Source organism: Eulemur rufifrons, chromosome 6 (genome assembly GCF_041146395.1).
Source record: "Eulemur rufifrons isolate Redbay chromosome 6, OSU_ERuf_1, whole genome shotgun sequence".
Taxonomy (NCBI): domain Eukaryota; kingdom Metazoa; phylum Chordata; class Mammalia; order Primates; family Lemuridae; genus Eulemur; species Eulemur rufifrons.
Genome location: NC_090988.1, coordinates 57,699,002 through 57,726,126, shown reverse-complemented (window position 1 = coordinate 57,726,126; position 27,125 = coordinate 57,699,002). Strand labels below are relative to the sequence as shown.

Here is a 27,125-nt window from a genome sequence, read left to right as displayed (position 1 = left end):
CCAGAACTGACAAAAGTCCTTTCTGCTGCTATGTAATTGGCTAAAACAAGTCCCATTAGCATGTATATCTCCATAGATGGTAAGAAAGTATGCTCCTACCATGTACCCAGAAGGAATTTGACAGAGAGGGACATTATATAATGATAAAAGTGTCAATCCACCAAGAAGACAGCAATTCTAAAAGCATATACCAAACAATGTGTATACACAAACAGAGCACAAAATATGTGAAGCAAAATACATAATTGAAAGAAATGGGCAAATTCGCAATTACAGTTGGAGATTTCAACACCTCTCAACAGTTCCCAAAACAACTGGACAGAAAACCAGCAAGAATATAGCACTCAACAATACCATCAATCAATAGGATCTAATGGACATTTATAGAACATTCCACCCAACATTATACACGTTCCTTTCAAGTATCTATGGAACATAGACCTATCTTGGGCCATAAAACAAATCTCAACAAATTTAAAAGAATTGAAATGACATAACGTATGTTCTGTGACCAGAATGAAATCAAATTAAAAATCAATAACAGCAAAATCTCAAGCACTTGGAAGCTAAACAATAGACAATAGACTTCTGAATATTCCATGGTCAAAAAGGAACTCACAAGGGAAATTTTTTAAAAAATACATTGAATGGAATGAAAATGAAAACATAATTTGTGAGACACAACTAAAGCAGTGCTTAGAGGGAAGTTTATAGCACTAAGTATATACATTGGAAAAGAGATAAAGCTTCAAATCAATAATGAAGGTTCCCACTTCAATAACCTGGAAAAAAAAGAGAAAAATAAACCCAAACCAAGCAGAAGGAAGTAAATAATAAAGACCCGAAATTGGCCGGGCGTGGTGGCTCACGCCTGTAATCCTAGCACTCTGGGAGGCCGAGGTGGGCGGATCATTTGAGCTCAGGAGTTCGAGACCAGCCTGAGCAAGAGTGAGACCCCATCTCTACTAAAAATAGAAAGAAATTATACGGACAGCTAAAATATATATATACAAAAAATTAGCCGGGCATGGTGGCGCATACCTGTAGTCCCAGCTACTCGGGAGGCTGAGGCAGTAGGATCGCTTAAGCCCAGGAGTTTGAGGTTGCTGTGAGCTAGGCTGATGCCACGGCACTCACTCTAGCCCAGGCAAGAGAGTGAGACTCTGTCTCAAAAAAAAAAAAAAAAAAGACCTGAAATCTATGAAACTGAAAACAAAAACATGAGAGCAAACCAATGAAACAAAGGGCTGGTTCTTTGAAACAATCCATAAAATTATAAACTTTTAGTAAGACTCACAAAAAAGAGAAAAGACAAATTTTCAATATCAGGAATGAAACAGCAAATATCACTACAGACTGTACAGACATAAAAAAAGGATAATAAGATAGTACTGTAAACAACTCTCTGTACATATATTTGACAGCTTAGATGAAATAGAATTCCTCAAAGAAGAAAACCCCACAAACTACCACAATTCATGCAATATGAAATCAATAATTTAAGTAGCCCTATAACAATAAGGAAATTAAATTTATAGTTTAGAAATTCTCAAGGAAACAATTTCCAGGTCCTGATTGTTTCACTGGGAAATTCTACTAAATATTTAAAGAAAAAATAATACCAATTCTATACAGTCTTTTTCAGAAAATAGAAGAGAACACTTAACAATTCGTTTTATGAAGTGAATTTTACTCAGATACCAAAACCAGAAAGTGATGGCATAAACAAAGAAAATTACAGATCAATGTTCTTTCATGAATATAGACACAAAAATTCTTATTAGAATAGCAAATAGAATTCAGCTATATATGTATATAAAGAATTATATACCGTGGCCAAGCAGAGGTTATTCCAGGTATGCAAAGGCTGGTTCAATAGTAGAAAATAAATCAATTTAATCCATCATATTTCAAGGTTAAAAAAGAAAAATCACACAATTATTAATATATCAACCAAATGTAGGAAACAGCGTTTAACAAAATTTAACACATACCCATAATAAAAACTCTCAGAAAACTAGGAATACAGGGGAACTTTCTCAACTTTATAAAGAACATTTGTAAAAACTCTACAATTATCATTGTACTTAATGGTGAAAGACTGAATGCTTCTTCACTAAGATTGAAAAGGAGGCAAGGATTTCCTTTCTCACTACTCTTACTCAATGTAGTGCTAGAAGTTCTAGCCAGTGCAATAAAAGAATTAAACTATCCCTATCTGGAGATGGCATGTTTATCTACACAGAAAATCACAAGGCATCTACAAAAAATTTCTAGAACTAATAAATGGGTTCAGCAAGGCTGCAAGATACAAAGTAAATACATGAAAATAAATTGTATTTCTATATACTAGAAATGAACATATAGACCCAAAATTAAAAATAAAATACCGTTTATACTCACTTAAAAAGAAATGAAATACTTGCTGTAAATCTAACAAAACGTGTAGGACGTCTATTCTGGAAACTATACGACACTGATGAAAGAAATCAAAGAAGATCATGGATTGCAAAACTCAACATGAGTTGTCCCTACATACATAAAGAAGTCTAACACAATTCTGGTCACAATCCGAGCAAGGTTTTCATAGACATAGACAAGATTATTCTAAAATGGAAAGGCAAGGGAACCCGACTAGCTAAAACACTTTTGTAAGAATAAAATGGGAGGAACCAATCTGCCCAATTTCAAGACTTACTATTTAACTACAGTGATCACTACAGTGATCAAGCTTGTGTAGTCTTGGTGGATAGACTTGGTGGAACAGGAGGGAAGTGGGTGTGGCTATAAAAGTGTAGTATGAGGGATCCTTGTGGTGATGGTTTTGTATCTTGACTGTGTTAATATCAATATCCTGGTTATAATATTGTACTATAGTACTACATGATGTTACCAATACAGAAAACTTGGTAAAGGCTACATAAAATCTCCCTGTATTATTTCTTAAAACTGGCCGGGCGTGGTGGCTCACGCCTGTAATCCTAGCACTCTGGGAGGCCGAGGTGGGTGGATCATTTGAGCTCAGGAGTTCGAGACCAGCCTGAGCAAGAGTGAGACCCCATCTCTACTAAAAATAGAAAGAAATTATATGGACAACTAAAATATATATATACAAAAATTAGCCGGGCATGGTGGCGCATGCCTGTAGTCCCAGCTACTCGGGAGGCTGAGGCAGTAGGATCGCTTAAGCCCAGGAGTTTGAGGTTGCTGTGAGCTAGACTGACACCACGGCACTCACTCTAGCCCGGGCAACAGAGTGAGACTCTGTCTCAAAAAAAAAAAAAAAACACTGCATGTAAATCTACAATTATCTTAAAATTTTAAAAACATAATAGATAAGAAAAACACAAAGACAAATAGGTTGAAAGTCAAAGGATAGAAAAAGATAATATATCATGCAAATGGTAAGCATAAAAAAGCTGGAGTAACTATATTAATATGAAATAACATAGACTTAACACAAAGATTGTTACTTGAGATAAAGAGGCATATTTTCCAATGATAAAATGGTTAAAACATCAAGAAGCTATAACAATTAAAAATATATATGCAATAACGAAAGAATTTCACAACATGAAGCAAAGCCTGACAGAAAATAAAGGGAGGAAAAGATAAATCCATAATTGTAGTTGGAGATTTTAGCACATCTCTCAGTAGTTGATAAAACTAGACCAAAGAATTCAGAAAGGATATAGATCTGAATGTCACTATTAACCAATTTAATATAGTTGGTATTTGTAGACTACTGCAACTAACAACTGCAGAATGCACTTTTTTTGTTTTCAAGTGCACATGAAACATACAGCAAGATATTAATAAACCACATGCTGGGTCATGAAAATATCTTAATGAATTCGACATATTGAAATCTTACAGAGTATGTTTCCTGACCATGATGGGATTAATAGAAATCAATAACAAGATATCTAGAAAAGTTCCAAACATTTGAAAATCATAAATATACTCTTCTAAAAAATAAATCACACAAACCAAAAAATCACAAATGAAATTAGAAAAAGTTTTAAACTGAAATAATGAAAAATACAACATGTCAAAAGTTGTGAGATGCAGCTAAAGCAATCCCTAGAAATTTATAGCTTTAAATGCTTATCTAGGAAACAAGAAACAACTAAAATCAGTGATCTAAGTTTCCACATTAAGAAGCTAGAAAAGAGAAAATTGAAACAAAAATAAGTAAAAGAAAGGAGATAAACATAAAAATTGAAAACAATGAAATTGTAACTGGAGAAAATATAAAAAAAGACCATGAAACCAAAAGTGAATTGTTTGAAAGGATTAGCAGAATTGACAAGTCTTGTAGTCAGAATGATCAAGAATAAAGAGAAAAGAACAGCAATATGAATGAAAGACGGGACTTCACTATTGAACCAACAGATCTTAAAAGGATAATAAGGGAATATTATGAACAATTTATGCCACCAAATTAAAAAACTTAGATTTCATCTAAGATGAAATTTTTGAAATTACCACAACTGACTTCAGAAAGAAGTAGAAAACCTGATATCCTTATATCTACTAAAGAAATAGCATTTGTAATTAAAAACCTTCCCCACAAAAACAAAACAAAAAACTCTCCAGTCCTAGATGGTTTTACTGATAAGTTCTATCCACCATTTAAGGAAGAAATATATAATATCAATCCTACACAGACTCTTCTAGAAAGTAACGTAGGAGAGAACACTTCCTAACTCATTTTGTATGTGACCTTTTGAGACATAAACCCAGAAGTAGAATTGCTACAACATAGTATATTTAATTAATTTCACTAAGTGCTGTCAGACTGGTCCCCAGAACAGCTACCCCAGCATACCCACCCACCAACAGTGCATAAGGATTCTGGTTTTCTACGATCTTACTAACACTTGGTACGGTAGAGGCAATAGAATTCTGTGGGGATAATGGATTCTGAAGACAAATGCCTGGGTTCAAAAACTGGCTCTACCATCTTCTGACTGTGTGACCTTGGATAATTTACTGAATCTGTGTCTCAGTTTCCTCATCTGTAAAATGGAACAATAATAGCATCTATTTTATAGACACTAGGGCTTCATAGGCATTAGTGGGTGAAACTGGTACTTTTTAAAAAAAAATTTCATACATTTCCCCCATATCCTGTTTCGGAATGTAGATTTAAAATTAGACTATAAAGCTGCAAAAATAATGAGTTTCAGGTGAGTTACAGAGCACTAGTCAATGAGATTTTTTGGTCTTTGAATTATTAGTGTATGTAGGTTTTATTTATTTTCTTTGAAATAAATGCTCAGAATTTCAAATTCCTCTCATTCTACCTCTGCTCCTTTCTAAAGTGGCATCTGGGTATAGAGGGTAGGATTTATATGACTTTTTCAGGTCAGAATGAAGGGATTCCCTGGCCTAATACTGGTTCTTGTCTGTGCACAAGTTGGAATCCTCTTGGTATGGTTGGCCCGGTTCCATACCTGGGCACTTGGCCAACATTGCTTCTAAAGCTGATGAATTTGTGTGTCTTTTTTAGCTGTCAGGGTCTTGTACCCCCTGTCTTCCCACTCCAACCCCTCCTACCAATCCTTCTCTCAACAACTCTCTTTGGTGCTGCAGACTCCTGTGATTTTCTGCTTCATACCCTTTCGAATCTATAGGCTCTCTACTTAGTGTCCACACCATATAGGGATTAAAAGACACCTCTCCCTGACCATGCCACTTCACCCTCTTAATGCTCTTGGGCGCCACAGTGAGTCCATGATGCAGAACAGTTCCCTTTCAGAGTCCCAGTAGGGAAAAGGCAAAAAGCCTCTATGCCCCGGTCCTGTTCCTTCCCGCTCTGGGGTTTTCAGAGTCCCAGGTCAGGTTGATTATGTCATACTCTTCCCTCTCCCGTCTCTACTCCTTCATCTGCCCACATCCATCAGGTTGGGAAGAGACATATTTCTCCCCTTTGTCAAGTGTCTTACTTCTTCCTCCCTTTCATTGTTTGGGACTTTAACTTCCTAATGGGATGTTAATTTATCTAGTAGGACTTAGTGCAATTGTCAGATCTGGAACATATTTCCATGGCAGTCATTGTATTAATATTTGGGCTATGCTGTCATATGGTACTCATTTTACAATCTCTAATTGACAAAGTTTAATAATTTGGCTGAGCATAATTTAAGAATCATTTTGGTCTAGAGAATGGTAGAAAATATTCTATACCAACCAATTTCAGATGTTTTTACATGTGTCTCACTATTGCTCCCTGCACCCACTGGAGGACATATAATGGTGACGGTAAACATGGATAGAGGGTTCTTTTATCCAAAAGGACTTCTTTTAACACTCTGCTAACCTCCTCTCCTGAAAGCATAGCCATGCCTCTGGTCGACTATGGAAAAGAAAAAGGAAGGGTTTCTGAGAAGAGTGGGAGCTTTTGCCTCTCTGCTTAGCCTTTTGTTAAAAGACATCAGTTGTACCACTGTCACTGGTGAATTATTGTTTGTGAAGAGGTTGTAAAGAGTGATGCTCAGTATAGGCATACCTCATTTTATTGGGCTTTGCTTTATTGTGCTTCTCAGATATTGTGGTTTTTAAAAATTGAAGTTTGCATCAACCCTGCATCAAGCAGATATATCAGTGCCATGTTTTCAACAGCACTGGCTCATTTTGTGTCTCATTTTAATTCTCACAGAATTTCAGACTTTTTCATTATTATTATACCTGTTATGGTGATCTGTGATCAGTGATCTTTGATGTTACTATTGTAATTATTTTGGGGCACCAGAAACTGCACCATGTAAGACTGCAAACTTAATCCATAAATGTGTGTGTTTTGACTGCTCCGCTGACCTCCTCATTGGGCCTCCCTATTGTCTGAGACACAACAATATAGAAATTAGGCCAATTAATAATCAATCCTACAGTGGCCTCTAAGTTTTCAAGTGAGAGGAAGAGTTGCCTGTCTTTCCCTTTAAATCAAAAATGAGAAATGATTAAGCTCAGTGAGGAATGCATGTTGAAACCGAGATAGGCTGCAAGCTAGACCTCTTTCACCAAACAGTTGGCCACATTGTGAATGCAAAGGAAAAGCTCTTGGAGGAATTAAAAGTGTTACTCCAGTGAACACATGAATGATCACAAAGTGAAATAGCCTTATTGCTGTTATGGAGAAAGTTTTAGTGGTCTGGATAAAAGATCAAAGCAACCACAACATTCCCTTAAGCCAAAGCCTAATCCAGAGCAAGACCCCAACTCTCTTCGATTCTGTGAAGACTGAGAGAGTTGAGAAAACTGCAGAAGAAAAGTTTGAAGTTAGCAGAAGTTGGTTCAGGAAGTTTAAGGAAAGAAGCCATGTTCATAACATAAAAGTGCAATATGAAGCGGCAAGTAGATGCAGAAGCTAGAGCAAGTTATCCAGAAGATCCAGCTAAGATCGTTGATTGAAGATGGCTACACTAAACAGATTTTCAACGTAGATGAAATAGCCTTATATTGGAAGAAGATGCCATCTAAGGACTTTCATAGCTAGAGAGTAGAATTCAATGCCTGGCTTCAAAGCATCAAAGATAGGCTGACTCTCGTTTTTCTTTCTTTTTTATTAATTTCAAAGTATTACGGGGTATAAATATTTTTGGTTACATGGAACACTTCTGTAATGCTTGAGTCATGGTTATAAGTGTGCCTGTCACTCAGATAGAGTTCATTGTACCTGTTAGGTAGGTTTTTGCCCACCCCCCCTCCTCTCCTCCCCTGATTGATTTCTGTTGAGTTTTACTTCCCTCTATGCACATGTGTGCTCATCAGTTAGTTCCAGTTTAATAGTGAATACGTGTGGTGTTTGTTTTTCCATGCTGGAGATACTTCACTTAGGAGAATGGTCTCCAAATTGTTGGAAAAGGCATTAAGTCATCCTTCTTCGTGGCTGAGTAGTACTCCATGTTATACATATACCACATTTTGTTAATCCACTCATAAATTGATGGGCATTTGGGTTGATTTCACATCTTTGCAGTTGTGAATTGTGCTGTGATAAACATTCAAGTCTTTTTATAAAATGACTTCTTTTCCATTGGGTAAATACCCAGTAGTGGGATTGCTGGATCAAATGGTAGGTCTACTTTTAGTTCTTTGAGGAATTTCCATACTGTTTTCTATAGAGGTTGTACTAATTTGCAGTCCGACCAACAGTGTATAAGTGTTCCTTTCTCTCTGCATCCACACCAGCATCTGTTGTTTTTGGACTTTTTAATAAAGGCCATTCTGACTGGTATAAGGAGATATCTCATTGTGGCTTTAATTTGCATTTCCCTGATGATTAGTGACACTGAGCATTTTTTCATACAGTTATTGGCCATTTATCTCATTGCTCAGCAATCTCCACCAGCAAAAACATTATGCCTTACTGATGGCTCAGATTATTGTTAGCATTTTTTTAGCAATAAAGTATTTTTATATTAAGGTATGTACATTGTTTTTTTAGACATAATGCTATTTTACACTTAATAGACTACAGTATAGTGTAAACATAACTTTTATATGTACTGGGAAACAAAAAAAAAATCATGTGACTTGCTTACTTGTGGTGTTCTAGAACCAAACCCACAATAGCTCCAAGGTAATGCCTGTATACACTGCTGTTTGCATTTCCTCCTACCATGTAGCTGGAACCTAACCACACAGTGAAGGAGCTAAGTTGTACTTTGTAAGCTTTGGTGCTTAGGGGCAAGGAGATGCTCATGTAGGCCTTTAGCTCTGCTATACTCTAACCCAACCCAGGTCAGACAGGCTTGCCCTGGAATAGCATGCAATCATGCAACTAATAATAACTGAACCTATCAAAGCAGAACTCTTTTATTTTTTATTTTTTATTTTATTTATTTATTTTTTTTTTTTTGAGACAGAGTCTCACTCTGTTGCCCAGGCTAGAGTGAGTGCCGTGGCGTCAGCCTAGCTCACAGCAACCTCAAACTCCTGAGCTCAAGCGATCCTCCTGTCTCAGCCTCCCGAGTAGCTGGGACTACAGGCATGCACCACCATGCCCGGCTAATTTTTTTTTTTTATATATATTTTTAGCTGTCCATATAATTTCTTTCTATTTTTAGTAGAGATGGGGTCTCACTCTTGCTCAGGCTGGTCTCGAACTCCTGAGCTCAAACGATCTGCCCACCTCGGCCTCCCAGAGTGCTAGGATTACAGGCGTGAGCCACCGCGCCCGGCCAAAGCAGAACTCTTGATTCCTTACTTCCAGCCTGTTGTTCCCTCAAATTTCCCATCTCCATAATCTCTTACTTGAATTACTACAATTGGTTCCAAATAGATCTTCCTCGTTACTCTGGCTTTGCTATTAATACCATCCATCCCCCCAGAACAGCCAGAGTGACCTTTGAAAAATACACATTAGATCATGTCACCTCCCACCTACTACTCTCTCCAAGAGAGTCTCATTATGCTTTTGAAAAATACAAGCTCATTACCATGACCATGTGATCTGTCCCTTTCTATACCTTTCCATTATTTTGGATCACTCCACTGCTCATTCACCATGCTCTAGTTACATGTTCTGTTTCGCGAATACTTCAAGGTTGTTCCTGCCTCTAGTCTTTTGCACCTACTAAGGGCTCCACCTCAGTGGAGTGAATGAAAATATTCTTAGATCTTCAAATAGCTCTAAAATACTCAAGAAGCCTTTCCCAACCATCCAAATTATATTAACTGCTCCCCTCTAGTCACTCTATAACACATCAGTCTATTTTGTTTTCTTTATAGTACTTAAAAATCATCAAAATTATTTATATGTTGACCTTTTATTGCCTGTCACCCTACATCAGAACAACCTCATCAGTGCCTGGAAGAACACCTGGTTCTGAGGATTGCTCAATAAATAATTATTGAATGAACATATGATCTTGTATCTTATTTGGCTTTTTGTTTTTCGTGTGTATGACTCACTCAGAGAATCCATCATAGGGAAGGGGTGAGTAGTAGGGCAGCTTTGGGGCATTAACAGAAAGCATTTTGAATTCTAATGTTCTCCCTTCAAAACTATCCCTTGTAGGGCCGGGCATGGTGGCTCACGCCTGTAATCCTAGCACTCTGGGAGGCCGAGTCAGGAGGATCACTTGAGGTCAGGAGTTCGAGACCAGCCTGAGCAAGAGCGAGACCCCGTCTCCACTAAAAATAGAAATAAATTAGCTGGACAACTAAAAATATATAGAAATAATTAGCCGGGCATGGTGGTGCATGCCTGTAGTCCCAGCTCCTCGGGAGGCTGAGGCAGGAGGATAGCTTGAGCCCAGGAGTTTGAGGTTGCTGTGAGCTAGGCTGCTGCCACAGCACTCTAGCTCAGGTAACAAAGCAAGACTCTGTCAAAAAAAAAAAAAAAAAAAAACACCTATCCCTTGCAGATTTAGCACAAGAGCTGAGACCACAGTAAAGAGCAGGGCAAGGATTCTGGATTGTGTATTAGCTATTGCTGGACATTACCCCTTGGATACATGATTAACACCCAGCCCCTCACCTGGAAGTACACCCACACTGCCCTCCCCAGTTGCCAGGCACATGCCTTCTTCTACCTTGAGTGCCAATTACACCTCCTCTTTCCTCAGTCATGCACACTGTGCTTGCCCCTCAGTGTGTCATTCATGTTCTGCCTTCTTGGTGTGCACACACCCTGCTCTCCTTCCAAATCTCAGAAATCTTTCATGGAATAACTACAACTTTATTTTGGTAGAGAGGCTCAGGGCAGGGGTGGGCTGCACACATGGACTCTCCGTTGGACACAGGTGGCAGGGCTGAGCTTTGTGGGTAGGGGCAGGTGCATCAGGATGTTCCTGCTCTGCAGCCTCGTGGTGCCAAGGGGCCCTGCCATGTACACAGGACAGGAGTACACAGTCAGGCCGGCTGGACGTGGAAGGTCTGTGGCGTCCGAGGCCTGTGTCCTGACGCTGACTGGAGGCAGAGGGCTGGGCTGGTTGGAATGACCGTCCCGCAGGGCCCCAGCTATGGGGTCCCACTCGGCGTGTAGGAGCTGTAGCCCGATCAGCAGCAGCCCACTCTCTGGAACCGAGGGATTTGGGCCATTCTCCACCTGGGGGCGCCAGAAGCTGGTCAGGCAAGGCTATCAAGCTGGTGTTTGGGAGTGGGAGGGTGTCGTGGTGGAGCTAGATCAGAGAAGCGAGCTGAGCCCGGTTACTGAGGGGCAAGATCCCAAGGGGCAGGTTGGGGTAACTGTGAGGTGTAATCAGGAACTTGAGGGGATTGGAACCGAGAACGAAGGGGCGGCGGGAAGATACCTGGAGGTGCAGAGGACTGCTGTTTAACTCTTGACGTTTATGCGGGAACTGACTGAAACTGGAGCTTTGGCTACCAGGAAAATTTGAGCTGGACACATTCTGGTTAAGGGCAGCCTCCCAGCGCAGTGCCAGCAGCAGGCGGCGCGGGTGGCGAAAGGCGGACAGGTGGAAGACGCGCTCTGGTACATCGGTGTCCGAGCCCACGCCCAAATAGCGAACCAACAGCTGCCCACGACGCGACAGCTGTCGCAGCCAGTGCCAGGGCGGCTGCGGACCGGCGGGCGCATGAGCTTGCCAAGGCTGTGGTAGGCGGCCAGTCCAGAGAGCGTGGGCCACTGAGGCACAACGCTGGGAGGCGCACGGGGGTGCGCCCTTCAGCTGCTGCAACAGGCAGTCGAGGTCCCGTTGTATCATGGCAGCCAACTGGCTCAGTTCCAGCGCCTCGACCTCTAGGAAGCCCTCGAGAGGCCGCCGCGCATTCGGGCCCAGCACTGCCCATGGGGCGCTGAACTCTTGGTGAACAGCGTTGGTCAGCAGTACCTGCAGTGACTCCAGCCTCCGCGTGGCTTGCACGAGGCGTTGCCGCAGTCGCCTTTCTGCACGCTGGGTGCTTCCGCTAGCCGCAGGAACCCACGCAGGTGAACTCAGCTGCAGAGCTCTCAGGAGAGCGCGACTCTTGCGTCGCAACAACCAGACCTGGGGGCCCTCACTCAGGCCACAGATCCGGGGTTCAGATGGTGTGGGCAGTAGGTGCATCTGGGCCTTGCACTCTGCCATTGCATCCAGCTCCCCTAGCTCTTTGGGATGGAGGTGAGCAGTGAGGGATGAAGTGGATTGCCCCACCCCAGGCCCCAGGCAATAGGCCTTCCTCTGATCCTTTATGCCATCACCCCCATAACTATGAGAATATTGTCCCCTCTATGCCCTCGTTGGTACTGCTGTTCACATTCCTGTGGGGGGCGGGGTGGCATTGCACTGCACTATTCCCCACCCCAGCACAGATACCTGGCTGCGGCTTACCTGGGCTGGGCATCAGTGTGGCCAGCAGATACTGCGGTGTGTGTGGTTGGACCCAACTCCTGCTTCTGGGACTCAGGCAGGCTTGTGTGAGGCTAATCAGGGCCTTCCTGTCCTCGGTGTCCCCCACAGGACCCCCATAGAAAACTGAAGCTGAAAATGAGGTCAGAGCCTCTAAGTTCCAGCCCTTCCAGTTTCCACCACCCCCAAAACAAAAGTTGTGAATTATGATCCAGTCTTAATACTCCCACCCCAACCCTTTGCAGGCCCTCCTGGAGACTGATGACTGCATGGGGCAAGGAGGGGTCTCACCAGCCAGCTCCTGCATGGCAGCACTGGGATTGCTGACACTGGCCCACAGCTGATCTTGGATCTTAAGGACCTGGGTTAGGGTCACTTGACTCCTGGGGAATGGGAGCAGAAAGTAGGGTTTCAAATATCATCTATATGCTGAGGACTCTCAAATCTTTTCTTCATCCCAAACCTCTGTCCTGAGCTCTGGGCTCATGAGGGCTCACTAGTCATTGCCACTTGGCACCTCAAAGGCAACTTGCTTTCAACTGAAATCATCATTTTCCCCTATAAAACTTGCTCCATCTCCCATCCCAGTGAGAAGTATCACCAGCCATCCAATTGTCTAAAGCAGAAATCTGGGAGTCATCCTCGACCCCTCCTTTCATACCCCATGTTTGTTCTCTATCCCTGCTGTGACTACCAGCCCAGTCCTTACCACCCATACCATGGTCTCTTCTCTGGAGACTACCAGAGCCTCCTAAAAGTGCTCTGCTTGCCTCTAGTCCTGCCTCTTCTGGTCCGTTCTCCACACTGCAGCCAGAGTGATCTTTCCAACAGACAAAAAGGATCACGTTCCGTTTCCTACTTAAAACCGTTCAGTGGCTTCCTTCTGTCCTCAGGATAAATTAGGTCCCTTGCCATAGTCTTAAAGGCCTTTTATATGAGCCTCACCTCTTCCTACTCAGCCTCCAGCATGTCCACCTCAGCCACACTGAAGTCTCTCTTTTGCTGAGTTTAGTTCCCTCTGCTCAGAAAGGCTCCATCTCCACCTGATTTGCCTTTGCTTTGAAGACTCAATTCAAGATGAGATCCCAAAGTCCTTGGAGAAGGCTTCCTTGATTTCCCCTTGCCCTCACATTTTAGAGCCCCCAAGGATGAATTAGTTTTACTCACCCCAGCATGTGGAAGATACTTAGTATTTGCTTTTGTAACTGAGCAAGGTGGGTGGGGTCCCTTACCAGCGGCCCCTGTGTGCCTGCAGCCTCATTCTGTAGAGCTGCCGGTGTAGCAGAAGGCCATGTAGGAGGAGCAGAGGCAGTGTCTGGGTTGGGGGTTGCATGTAGAGTCCTTGCTGGGCTAGCTCCACGCTGTCAATCAAAACGTGGCCCAGCTCCAGGGACTGGTCCCAGAAGACAGGCATGCAGTGCTGAGTCAGCACAGCTGGGGAGGAAGAAGAGTGCGGAGTCAGCACAGTGCAGTTGCCTTTACCTTTCCAATCTGAGAGCCTGTAGAGGGAAGCTCCTCACCTGGTAAGGAAGCAGTAGACTCTGCAGACACAATAAGCCAAAGACGAAAATCTCTGTGGACTGTGGCCACATTCCTGCTTTGAGGTTGGGCTAAAAGCACTTCCAATTCTGGGTCTGAGATGACTAGGGTCAGACATGGGGCTGAGATCAGTCCTCAGGTAAAGGATCATACAAAGTCTAGGAATCAGACTTGAGGTTAGGGGGTCAGGAGTTCGATACATGGCAAAGTGGACAGGCTTGGAGCTAGGGGATTGAGCATGAGGCCTGAGGTTTCAAGCTCAGGCCCACGTGTAGGGTAGGATCTAGAAGCCATCTCTAGGCAGGAAACTCACCCTTGGCTCCATCCAACAGTCCCAGCAAGGGCTGTAGCAGCTCTTTTGGCCAGTGAGGCATCAGATGACAGTTATCCAGCACCAGCCAGTGCCCCTTGTTCATGGCCTGGCATAGAGTCCTGACCACGACTGAGACGGGGTCCCAGGCTTCAGAGCCCAGGGCTATCACCTGCAGATCCTTCTGCCCCTGGTGACCAACAAAGAGATGGCAGAGTGATTCAAAGTGATCCTAGGGTGACCTGAAGGACCCAGACTAATGCCACAATGATCCCAAAAGTCCCTGAGTAATCCAGAAAGATGCATGAGAATGCTGGGAGGGGAACCCCACACCCCAGCCCATTGGATCCCAGTCACTCTGTGGCCAAGAAACTAGGTTCAAACCTGCTCATGCTTGGCAGCCAGTTTCTGGATGACAGTCAAGGGATGCAAAGTGGCTGTGGGGTGACCAGGCGGTGGCAACAAGATCAGCATGGGCTGAGTGGCCTGACTATGTTTAAACAGCATGGTGGGGGCACCCAAGTTTTCATCCAGGGGCCGGCCCAGGAGGCTGGTGGTGAAGTCTGCCAGGGCAGCTGCCAGGCACTCAGGTCGCAGCACACGCCACAGGATCAGCTTCTGGAGGAGGCTGAGTGGCTCCAAACCAGGCCCAGGTGCAGGACCCAGCACTGTGGATGACAGTGACAGATAAGACTGCCAAACACTGGAGTGGCCTGCCAGGGATGCACACAGCCCAACAAATGGGGGAAGCAGCTCTAACAATTCACATTCATGCCAAGCTCTTGGCCCTACCCAGGCAGGTCGAGCCACCCTCGGGACTTCCTTGCTGTGACTCGTGCTGGGAGAGGCTGCCAATCCAGGCCAGAGTGCCAACTTCTCCAGCTCTGATGCCTTCCTTGTCACTCGCAGCAAAGCCAAAGCAGCCAAGGCACCCACCAAGGGTAGTTGGGTCAGGCCCAGTGTGGCCACAGCACTGCCCAGCAGTTGGCGGGTCAGGTGTGTTCTCAGCTGCAGCAGATGGCTGGCCAGCTCCTCCCCATGATGAATCTCACATGGCTTCATCCTGTCCAGAGCCTGCTTGGTGGCTGCCAGCCAGTTCTCTGGGCTCATACGGAAAAGTGGCAGCAAATTCTGCAGTTGGCTTAGGGCCTTTACAATGGCCATTCCATGCCAAGCCACACGCCGATAAGGTGCCCATAATACCATCTCCTGTAGCTTCTGCTCTTCTACGTCTTCGCAACGAGCATGCAGCTGACAGAGCTCTGCCTGTGCCCTCACCATGTTCCGCAGAAACTTAGCTGGTTTCTGACACTTCGGATTCTGGAGCAGCAGCCTCATCAGCAGCTGCTCCTGCATTTAGTCATTTGTTAGATGAATCTGGCCCTTTCCCATAGTCCTCCAACATCTACATTCATCTCCACCACCATACCCAAGCCCACCAATGCTCATACCAACCCACAGACTGGGCCCCCAAGTACCTCAGCAGCCTCCATGGCTTCACAAGCATCCAGGGCTCTGATCTTTAGGTCCTGCCAGCGGGTCTCAAGCTCAGGACGCTCTCTGCACAAGATTTCATGCAGCATCTGTTCTTCTAATATTTCCATGTTCAGGCCCAGATCCAGCACATTCAGCCCCTTCACCAGTTCACAACCTAGCACTTGAGGTCACATGAGAGATGCTTAATCCCTTCCCCTTGGCAGATTCAGGGGATGGGGTGGACAGGAATATGGCTCCCTACCATCCTGAGCCTGCTGTGAGCCAGCTTGAGTGAAGGGCTAGCCCTGGGGGCTGAGTGTATTCGCAAAACTGCCCTGGTAATTTTCCCTCTGGACCTCACCTTTTTCCAAGGCATGTAGGGGCAGAGTGGTGCTCAGATAGAGACAGAAGCCAGACTGCACCTGGGGTGGACTCAGCTGCTCCCGCTGCAGCAACCATTGCAGTTCTTGGCACTCTAGGCCCAGCTCCACGTTGGTCAGTAGCACGGGCAGGCCTGTGATGGGGAGGGAAAGACACCCTACCCACAATGCCAGCACCCATGACGCGCCCCCCACCCCATGCATGAGATCTGGCTCTGACCAGCCTGCTGGCTGACAGGAGGGTTCCCTCAAGACTCTTCGACATAGTGCCTGGGATGAAGGGTGGAGCTGAGGTCACACTGGGGTGTGAGAGGCCTGTGGGGGTCACAGAATCGGGGGAGGAAAAAGGCGCACAGGGTGGGTGGGGACCAGTTCTCACCATGAGCAGCTGCCCCCCAGAGCTGAGGACCCAGCTCCGGGTCAGCACCTGAGAGCACACTAAGGCAGGAAAGAGGTGGAGACTGAGTCTCAGAGGCTGGCTTTGACCCCTGGCTCTCCGTCTCCTTCTCTTTCTCTTCTCGCTCTTTTTTCTCCTCTTGCTCTTGCTTTTGCACGTTCTTCTCCTCCTTGTTTTCCCTTTCTTCCTCCTTCTGCTCTTTTGTCTGGTCCTTAGCCTTCTGACTCTCTTCACTGTCATCTTCCTCCTCTTTCGTGTCCTCCTCTTTACTCTCTCTGTTTTGGTTTCTTGTGAGGCCCTTCCCTGGGGCAGAAAGATGCAGAGGAGCTCTTCTTAGGGGAGGAATTCACCCAAGAGCTCCATTTCAGCAGGGAAGGTCTGCAGGAAGACGTATTAGCAAAGTTGCTTAAGCTCTCTATGATGCAAATTCTTATCTGAAAATGGGGTTGTATTAGTGATGCCCTCACAGGGTTACTGTGAAGTTTAAATGAAACGATACATAGAAAGCATTTATACTGGCACAGAGTAAGCACTCAATAAATGTTGGCTATCATAATTACTGCTCTAAGATACCAGTGAGGGATTCCATTCATCTCTGAAATTGGCTCCATTTCTGCCCTTTCTGTAGGTTGGTTAGAAGTGTCAGTGTATTTCCCTTTTCTGCCTGAGCTAATTCTATCCTTAACAACTAAGACAGTCCTCACTAATAAAGAAATCACTGCCTGGAAGTAGTGACTTACAAGTGAAAGGCCAGAAACTGTGGGATTAGCCAAGCCATGGCTGGTGTGGTGGCTGCACGCAGTTGCCCACCACACCAACAGCCATTCTCACCCTTTTCTCTCTTGCCTCCTCTACTGCAAGGGCTGGAAAAGATAAATATTTGGGTTTTTTTTTTTAGGTTCTCTTGCAAGTGGAGGCTGCCAGGTCCACAGTTTGGTGCATTCACTTTAAATTGCTAACACATTACCACAAACTTAGCAGCTTAAAACAACACCTATTTATCATCTCACAGTTTTGTAGATTAGAAGTCTGGCACAGCACAGCTGGATTCTCTGCTCAGAGTTCCACTGGGCTAAAATCAATCTCTCAGCTGGGGCTGCAGTTCTCATCTGGGGGTTAGGGGTCCTCTTCCAGGCTTACTAGTTTTTGACAGAATTCATTTTCTCACACTTGCCCTGTAGCTCCCTCTACCTTCAAGCCAGGAACAGTGCATTGAATCCTTCTTGTGTTTCAAATCTCTTCATTTTCTTTCCTTCTTTCTGCTTTGAGGGGCTCATTTGATTACATTGGGTTTACCTACATAATCCAGGATAATCTCTCTCTAAGGTCAATTGATTAGTAACCTGAATTACATCTGCAGTCTTTCTTGCCATGTAATACAACATAATCGTGGGAGTAACACCAGAAGGCAAAGGTCACAGGGCCCAAAATTCTTCCTACTCCATTTGGCTATGCAGACTTCTGGAAGGTCTTTTGCTTTCATGACAAAAGGGACAGAAATGGCTAGCAGCAACTCTGATGTGATGCTTGGAAGGGTAGCAAACATCTTGCAACTATGATGTGTATATTAGTTTTCTAGGACTTCCCTAACAAATTACCACAAACAATGGCTTAAAACAACGGAAACTTATTCTCTCATAGTTCTGGAGGCCAGAGTCTGAAATCAAGGTGTCATCAAGGCTTCACTCCCTCCAGAGGCTTTAAGGGAGAATCCATCCATGCCTCATCCAGCTTCTGGTGGTTCTAGGTGTTCCTTGGCTTGTGGCTGCGTAACTCCAATATCTGCCTCCATCTTCACATGGCTTCCTCCTCTGTGCTCGGTGTATCTGTGTCTTCTCTTCTCTTATAAGGGTAATTGTCATGGGATTTAGAGCCCACCCAGATAGTGGGCGATCTCACTCAAAGTTCTTAACTTAATTACCTCTGCAAAGACCTTTTTTTCCAAATAAGGTCACATTTTTCTTACCTACTCAATCCCTAGCCCCTCCTTCTGGGGAATAAACACCCTCTCTTCCTTCTCCTAGAAAATGTTCTTTCCAATACTCCACCCAGATGGGTCCCTGATCCAAGCAAAGCCAACAGAAATATTCCCCCAGGATTTCTGAAAATTGGACAAACTTGGGTAGTGCTGAGCAGACCAGGGAAGTGGACGATCATCAGCCATGTAGATTCAGAATCATTGTAATATACAGAAAAAAATTGTAAATGTGACCAAATTTATTAATACAGTATAGGCTGCTGAAATCTGAGACATCCTGGTTACAAAAATTCAGTGTCTCCATTATGAAGGGGAAGACCACATGAGGCTGAGAGTGTTAGGCAGCTCAGACACTCCAGAAGACTCGTGTTTATTATCCCTGCTTACCTCTACCCGCTGGCACCACGCAGCTGTTCTCTTCCAGAGGCAGTGGGTTCAGCCACATGAGGGCCTGGTTGCTGGGGTCAAGCAGCAAAGGCCAACGGCACCTGCTGTAGTGGGTGGTGCTTCGCAGAAGCAGGCCTGCCAGGCGGGCTGACTTTGCTTGGGGCTTCAGATCTAGGTCCCACTGGCACTGTTCGGACGCAGAGCTCATCAAGGACAGAATACTAAAGGGAGAGCGTGTGGGCAGCAGGGGCTTCTTTGGCGGCATGCTGACAGATTTTTGCTTCTGCTTCAGTGCCTGTGCCACATCATCCGGGCCCAGGGCCTCCTGAAAGCCCCTACACAGAGCCAGCCACTTGTCCAGGAGCTCTTGGCGCCGCAGTGGTGGGAAGGGACCCAGGTAGATGATTGCAGCTGAACGTAAGAGGGCATCTCCAAACACAGTAATGCAGTGCTCCTTCAACTTCTGCAGTGGAAGGGAAGACCAGAGGGTGTGTAGGCCAGTGAGGGGGTGCAGGCAGAGGTATGGAAGACAGGGAGCAAAGCAGGATATGGAGGAGAGCATGGCAAGGAGTGCAGAGAGAGACAGAGGGAGGCAGTGAGGGCACAGGGCAGAGCTGGGGAATGGCATGAAATGAACTCTGGGGAAGACATCTGGGAGGGGGCTGGTTACCTGGAGCTGTGTAGTCCAGGAGTGCATGGGCATGAGCAATGCAGCCTGTATGGGCCATTTGTGATGGTGGCCGCTCAGTGCCCGATTGAGGGCCTCCACCACAGAGTTATAGGAAGCTTGGGCATCCTCCACCTTCTTAGCCAGGACCAAAATCTGCTCCAGGAGCTCCTGGGCCTGAAACTGGTAGTAGCCCAGGCGAGCCTGCTCCCGAGCCAGTGTTGCCTCCACTTGTTGCAGCAGCAGGCCAGTGGGCAGCCCCCGGCGCTGTGCCAGCCCGTAATGCAGAACGGCCCAGAGCCAGGTCACCAGGCTTGCCGCAGATGCGCTTACTGCCTGCAGGGCTGCATTGCTCATACCTGGAGCCTTCAGAGCTAGGTGCAACTTCGTCAGCTCTGAGTCTGTCATCTTCTCCTTGGGGAAGAACACCAGCTCCTGGGAGGATGTGTGGTAAAGGGATGAGGGAACACGTGGGTGCCCTGGACCTTGACCCAACAGTCTAGCCCTGCCAAGTCTCCCCTTTACGTCTTTCCCTCCTCTTTCATTCTACCCCACCTTCCCTACCTGATAAAAATCCTCAGTGCATAACAGCTGCTTAGCACTGGCCCAGCCTGTTTCACGGTGGAAGAGGTCACACAGTGCATCAGTCACCTTGACCACAGATTCTGGTGGTGCTCGATAGCTCCGTATCTCCTCAAAGTCAGCTACTTGCAGCTGGCTCAGAGGCCCCAGAAATGCTTTGCCCATCTAAATAGGGAAGATGCATTCTGCAGTGAGCTCCTGAGATATTTCCAGGAGGGATCATCTCCTCCTAGGAGTTCCCATGAGAGGCCACTCCCAAGCCATGCTATTACCTTTGTCCCCTCCCCCAGAAGACTCCATAATGAGTCACCCCATCCTCTCCTCTGGGCATCCTTTGAGAGTTTGCCTTTTTCCAAGAGAGGAGCAATGTAAGGCAGGCTGCAGGAAGAGCCCACCTGTTCCAGGAATGCCTCATGCTGATCCTGCAGGGCATCTCGCTGCTTAGCCAGGTTCTGAATGAGGTTCTCCTGATGCCGACACTCTGTCAGCTGCTGCCTGTACTGGAGCTTGCTTTGCTCTAGCTGCTGCTGAAACATGCTGAGGTTCTGAGAAAAGAGATCCAGGCCCTGCAGCTCCAGATCCTGGGCCATGTGGGAACACCCCAGGGGAAGACCCCATGATCTTGGGACTCCAGCATACTGCTCACTTGCTAGGGTGACCAAGTTGAACTCCAAGTAGGCCACAGATAGAGTCTGAGCTCTGGGTCTGTCACTTATGGGTCTGTGAGACATACACCTAGAAATACAGTCCTAAGGTAGTGGTTGCTTTTCTTGCAGCTGCTTTACCATACAGGCTCAGGCAATTTGAAACCAAAACCTGTGTATGTAACTATTATGCTACACTCCTTATGTAGCTTGACCCATTAGGAGCCGTTGCCACAGAAGACAGTTCTCTTCCTCTTGAGGCATTCGCCTTCCTCGGCCTTGATGACTCCATGTTCTCCTTGGGCTTTCTCTAGCCATCTCTGGCTGCAATTTGCAGTCTCTTCCTCTGCCATCCCTTAACTATTCCTCAGCTATTTTTTCAGGGCCCCCTTCTCTTCTCACTCTATACTTCTATACACCCTCCTTAATCTCATGGCTTTGATTGCCACTTAGATTCTAAAACTACCAAATCACTCTCCAGCCAGGCTCTCTCCCAAGCCCCACACCATGTATCCATCTGCTAGTGGAAATCTCTTACAGGTCTCACGGGCCCTCAGATTCCACATGCCCCAAACTGGATGTATTGCTTATGCCCCATCCGCTCCCCTGCGATCTGACTCCTCTCCTTCTGTGTTCTTTTTCTCAGAGAACTGTAGCAAAATACATTCAGGTTTCCCAAGGAAGAAACCTAGTTATTACCCTTGGCTCTATCTCCTCTATTCCCCCAAACTCAGCCTATCTTTGAAGGTTTTCAATGCTAACTCCTAAATGCCTCTCCTGTCCACTCCCATTCCCAACATTCATCATGCATGCTCTGGCTCCTTCACTCCTGACCTTCTGCACCGGCTTCCTCATTGGTCTCTCAGTTTCCACTCTTATTTCCCCCTCCCATTCCCTCACTGCAGCCTGACTGGTTTTCTAAAAAATGAATCTCTTCATCATCATCATGGGCCTTAACACTTGTCACTTCTACATTTGGTTGACAATGCCTTTGTGACCAGGCTCCTACTCACCTTTCCAATCTCATCTCTTTTCTCTCTCACAGCACTGTGCTTTCCAGCTAGTCCTTACTTTCATTTCCCCCAATGTGGTACACGTTCTCTTGCCTTTACACCTTTGCATATGCTGTTACTTCAGCCTGGGACATTCTTCCCCTTATATGACTGACCAAATCTTACCTAACCTTCAGGCATCAACTTTGATGTACTTCATGCACTTTTTTTTTTTTTTTTTTTTTTTTTTTTGAGACAGAGTCTCGCTGTGTTGCCTGGGCTAGAGTGCCATGGCATCAGCCTAGCTCACAGCAACCTCAAACTCCTGGGCTCAAGCAATCCTTCTGTCTCTGCCTCCAGAGCATCTGGGACTACAGGCATGTGCCACCATGCCCGGCTAATTTTTTTCTATATATATTTTTAGCTGTCCAGATCATTTCTTTCTATTTTTAGTAGACACGGGGTTTCACTCTTGCTCAGGCTGGTCTTGAACTTCTGACCTCGAGTGATCCTCCAGCCTCGGCCTCCCAGAGTGCTAGGATTACAGGCATGAGCCACCATGCCTGGCCTGATGCACTTTTTAAGGAATGTTTAAGGAATTCATATTTTGAGCCCCTACCATGTGCTATACATGTTCTGTGCTATACAGTGGGGTACTATGCTTTCTCTAGAAAGCTTTTCTTGATAGTTCAGAAGACTCAGACCTTCTCGTCATAACACTGTTTTGTAATTGCCTGGATGAATCTATACCTTCCAGTAAACTGTAGGCACTGTGAAGACAAATACAGTGCCTTATCTCCTCTTATTAGAAGGCAATGTAGCCTAATATTAATAGTAACCAACATTTATTGAGCTGTTATTATGGCCAGCCCCTTTAAATGCTTCACATGTAAGATCTCATTTAATCTTCATTACATCCTTATGAGGTTAGAGAATTCTCCTCAACCTCTCTGGATCTCTGTTTTCTCATCTGGAAAACAGAGAAAGGATAGCCACTTCAGAAAATTGTGGCAAGGATTCTATCTAAATGTAAATGTAGACAGAAATGTAGATATATACATAAATATTAATGAATGCCTGGACAAAAATATAGAGTTCAATTAGTTTTTGTTGAGTACAATAACAAATTAATGAACCAATTGAATATGAGAGAGAAAAGTGATGGGGGTGCCCAGAATGATGATTAAGTGGATAGTGATGCCATTTCCTGGGGTGGGGAACATTGGAAGAAGTATTATTAGAAGTATTATTTGAAGACAGACTGTTAAGTGTGTTGAGTGAATGACCCAGGGATCTGACTCTACCTGACCCGTGAGATTATGCCTCAGTTTATTATGTTGTGCTCTGATGTAAATCCACAAATCAAGGAATGGTAGCACCCCTAAACCGGGTCAACAATTCCTAGTTTTAATCATTTTGGGAAAAGGTAAGAATTTGGAAAATATGGGAAAGGGGATTCTTGTTGCCCTCTTACATTCTTTTCTTTGGCAACTCAACTGAATCTTGAGGTTTCATCTAAGCTGGTCATCCTAGGTGTGGATAGTAAGACCTTGAGAACTTCAGGGGACACCATTTACGCAGAACACAATGAAAACTATGTAGGCAGACATAACATAAGCCATGCCTCTGGAGTTGTGCAACACTGGGGGACAGTCCTGAGGACACCCATCAGAGGAGGCTGGCTAGGCATTAAGAGCTTAAGGCCTGAAAGCATAGTAGAAAGTCAGTCAGATTATCCAAGTATGAGATGGGCATTAGTTCACTTCTCGTAGTTATCCCTGAACATTTATCAAAGTCTTGAATAGCAGGAAGGGGGCGGGAGTGCTATTTTAGAATTCCTCCTATTAAAAACAAAACAACTCTTTAGTTTGGGAAAACATGTTTAACTGGGAATATTTTGCTACAGAAGGTGTGATAATCCCCATGCCCACCAGTTTTAGCCAGATATGAGAGATTTGTTTATTCAAAGAAGAAAATTGCTCTGTATAAGAAAGCAAAAGGATTTGAGTCTTCAACTAGAAAAAAAATCTCTTATTACATGAGCCTGTATGTGGGGAGCTCTAAAGGAAAAATGCAATGGCTGAATAATATTGTAGAGCAGGAGTTGGGGAGATAGGAGGGGAAGGGAAAAGTTGGCCACTGGGAAATGCCTGGTAGAGGAGGGTGACTAAGAAAATTCAGGACGTTGGTGTCTAGTACACCATTATATATCTACTTTTGGTTTTATACTATAATGTAAATTTCCCCCTATTGCCATCACCCATCCACCTTTCCTCACTACACTGTATTTGTTGCCTTTGCAGAAGGAAAAGGTGCAGGGACAAAGCACTATGAGAAAAGAGGGTAAACACAAGAGGTGAACCAACCAGCAGTGATAAAGAATTCAAGGGAGGAGGAAGACATGAGTGAGAGGTGACTGTGAGATGTAATCCCTGCCCCACCCGCTGGGGAAGCTACAGAGATCTTGGGAGCATACTCAACTTCACACAGTCAAGGGCCTAGGGGCAGCCAGAAGCAGACACTTGGGTTTCATGTGTTATAAAGAATCAATCTTGTCTCTGCTGTGTCATGGGGATCTTTTGAGCCTGAGCTCTAAAGGAGGTAGCAGCAGGGATTAGAGAGATTCCCCGGGTAGAGAGGGACCCTAGGGAGACTCCAAACTATGGTTCACTCTGGTTGATTCTTCCCAAACCCGCTTTTGGGGTCTTGCTTTGACACTACTGTGTAAGCCTTGCAATATTCTCTCCCTTACCTTGTGGGAGTCTTTCAGCTTCTCTTCCAAGCTTAAGACCAGGTTGGCATGGGCATTGTGCTCCTCAACCAGCATTCTCAGATTCTCCACAGCATTCTGGATCCTGGAGATAAAATGTGCCAGTGAGTACACCCTAGGAAGCAGGAGGAGGTACATTGAAGGGGATGGGGACACTCACCGCTGAGCCTTGTTCTTCATCTGCAGAATCATCTGTTGTTGCAGCAGCAGGAAGGTATCCAGAAAGTCTAGGAAGGTCTTGGGGGTGACGAGTGGCAATACAGGGCACAGTTGCTCTTGGTAGTAGGCAGCCGAAAGGTGGATACGAGCCATGGCTTTGACCACACTGGGAATTGAAGCCTGGAGGTCTGGGCACTTCCAGGAACCTGAAATGGGAATGGCTTTAACCTGGCCTTGTGAGCTTGTAGGGAAATGAGAGAGGAAAGGGGCCCTTTCCTAGCTCAGGAAGAAGGGTAGAAAATGTGAAGGGGGCTCAGTAGGCTCAAGAGAGAAACAGAGACTGACCTAGATGATAACCCTCATTAGAGCCTGGTTAAGACGAGTGGTGAGGACAGGTAGAAAGGGCTCACCGTCATCAAGGGGTAGACTCTGAGCACTCTCCAGGTGGTACTGGGCCACCTTGACCAGGGCAGCTTCGTCCCAGGGTTCATAGCGGTCAATGTTGGCAGTGGCCAGTTGAAGGAGCCTCAGAAAAAGGGTGGAGGGCCTCTGCTTACGGGCCTGTTCTTCTTCAATCAGGAAGAACATGTGCAGGTGGCTGCACACTTGCTGGTAGAACCTGTAGGCCAGGGGCTCAGCTGCTGTGCTCCCTTTCTCCTGCTTGCCCACCTCATTCCTAGTCCCGACCCTGACCCCTTACCCCTGATCTTCTGAGCCCTCACAGCAGCCCATAGATTTCCCTGTGACCTTTTGGCCAGGATAGAGTAAGAGCAGAGCAGACTTGGGTATGGGGTTCCTGGCCTCACCTCTGCAACACCATTTCCTTCCTGATGTTCTGTTTGGCACCAGTGTTCTCCTTGGGGAGGTATTCTTCAATGTTGCCCAGGTCTGCCTCTGTGTACTGATCAGGGAAACTGCCTGAGGTTGCCAGGGCCAACAGGCGATGAAGGGTTATAAGATCCACGTGCTTGGGAACCAGCAGGGCCACTGGTTGGCCTAACATGCCAGCATGCCAGCTGGCATCTCGTAGGCACTGGAGAATGGCCTCCTCTGACCCAGAGGGCAGATGGAAGAGGCGGGCCTGACAAATGCCAGAAGCCAGAGTGATAGCAGTATGGCGCCCAGTACCCAGAGCCTCTGAGAGCAGTAGGCCATGCTGCCGGGGCCTGGCCAGCACGCGGACCAGGCGGGCTACATGCTGGGCCATGGAGTGGCATCGGGCAAGGTCAGGGCTCAGCTTCAGCTGAGAAGCTGAGGTGGCCAGCTGCTCCTCCAGGCTCTCCCACTGTCGTTCCAGGTACAGGTTGGGGCTCTCAGAGTTAGACCCCAGTATCAGCTCCAGACTGAAGACCAGATCTGAGGGCTTTTCCTGGGGTCGGAGTAGTAAAACTGGTAGCAACAGTGGTGAGATCTGGTCCATCTGGGGTGCCTTATGCCACCAAGACTTGGATGATTTCTTTCCCTGGAACTGATCGCTGGAAGCTCTTGTGTCTTCCCTCTGCCTTATCTTGTGACTGATGCTTTCTTTGGTCTCCCTGCTTGCTGGCTTTATGGATGGTGCTCGACTTTGATCAGTGGTGTGTAAGCTTCTGAAGATCTGAAGGCCATAAGGGTCCTCTTCCTCCTCTGTCTCACTGTTGCTATTGCTTGAGTCCTCCCACTGGGCCAGCTCCCCTTCAGATTCCACTTCAGGCACCTTCTCCTCCTCTTCATCCTCCTCAAGGTCCTTACCCAGGTGTTGGGGCCCCGGCCCACAGCAGAAGACACTCTGAGCTACTTCTAGGAGCAGGTTGGCACAGTAGGAGCGTTCCCTAGGGCTGTCTAGCCGGTCACAAAATGTTCTCTGTGCCTCATGCAACCAAAGACGCACGATGTTGCGCACAGTCACCATAATGGTCAGGTGAGTGCCACGCAAGCCTGACACCCAGCGCAAGTGCTCCTGGTGGTTGGGACAGTCCATAAAACCTCGGGAGCCTACTCTGGTGGGCAGCAGCTGCAGGCTGCCCAATAGCTGGCTCACAGAGTGCAGGGAAAAGCAGTAGTGTGGGCAGAGAGGTGAAGGCATGAAGCAGTTGCACACAGCCTCCCAGGCCTCCACTGAGGCCCGGACCAGGGCTGTTGCCAGAACACTCTCCCGCTCCACAGAAGGGAAGCGCTCAAGCCAGGTCTGGATACCAGGCACATGCCTGCTCAGCAGGGTGGCCTGGGTCATGCTTTCCAGGGCCAGCACTGTGAAGAGTCGAAAGAGGCGTGGGCATAGTGGACGCTCACAGTAGCCTGGCACTGTGGCAGTGGCAAGGAAGTTGACTATAGGCTGCAGTGTCTGCAGTTCCAAGGTGCTGTGGGCATACACAGTGCCGTCTATGGCCTGGCGCAGAGTCTCCAACACTGGCTGGCAGCTCTTCTCTGGGTCTGTGGGACATGAAAAATAATGGTGAGGTTGTGTGCAATTCACATGAGAGTGTCACCCTGTTCCTCCTATTCCTGCCTCCTGAGTCTGCTTCTGGTACACATAGGATTTTAAAGGAATTTTATGCATCAG

The 27,125-nt window shown here is 46.0% G+C and overlaps 1 protein-coding gene across 1 annotated transcript in view; it reads right to left on the bottom strand.

Annotated features, from left to right (window-relative positions):
• Positions 1–10,683: 10,683 nt before the first annotated feature.
• DNHD1 (dynein heavy chain domain 1) overlaps positions 10,684–27,125 on the bottom strand; it is a 70,824-nt gene continuing 54,382 nt past the window's right edge. Inside the window, exons 25-43 of the mRNA XM_069471116.1 lie at positions 25,390–26,995; positions 24,994–25,202; positions 24,585–24,789; positions 24,407–24,509; positions 20,414–20,563; positions 20,001–20,183; positions 19,440–19,871; positions 18,770–19,232; positions 16,387–16,707; positions 15,989–16,141; positions 15,630–15,808; positions 14,536–15,501; positions 14,155–14,341; positions 13,823–13,945; positions 13,535–13,736; positions 12,594–12,685; positions 12,285–12,434; positions 11,265–12,061; positions 10,684–11,059 (exon numbers count right to left, since the gene is read on the bottom strand). Coding sequence (XP_069327217.1) covers positions 10,709–11,059; positions 11,265–12,061; positions 12,285–12,434; positions 12,594–12,685; positions 13,535–13,736; positions 13,823–13,945; positions 14,155–14,341; positions 14,536–15,501; positions 15,630–15,808; positions 15,989–16,141; positions 16,387–16,707; positions 18,770–19,232; positions 19,440–19,871; positions 20,001–20,183; positions 20,414–20,563; positions 24,407–24,509; positions 24,585–24,789; positions 24,994–25,202; positions 25,390–26,995 — 6,872 coding nt within the window. The 3' untranslated portion in view covers positions 10,684–10,708. The remainder of the gene's footprint in view (positions 11,060–11,264; positions 12,062–12,284; positions 12,435–12,593; positions 12,686–13,534; positions 13,737–13,822; positions 13,946–14,154; positions 14,342–14,535; positions 15,502–15,629; positions 15,809–15,988; positions 16,142–16,386; positions 16,708–18,769; positions 19,233–19,439; positions 19,872–20,000; positions 20,184–20,413; positions 20,564–24,406; positions 24,510–24,584; positions 24,790–24,993; positions 25,203–25,389; positions 26,996–27,125) is intronic.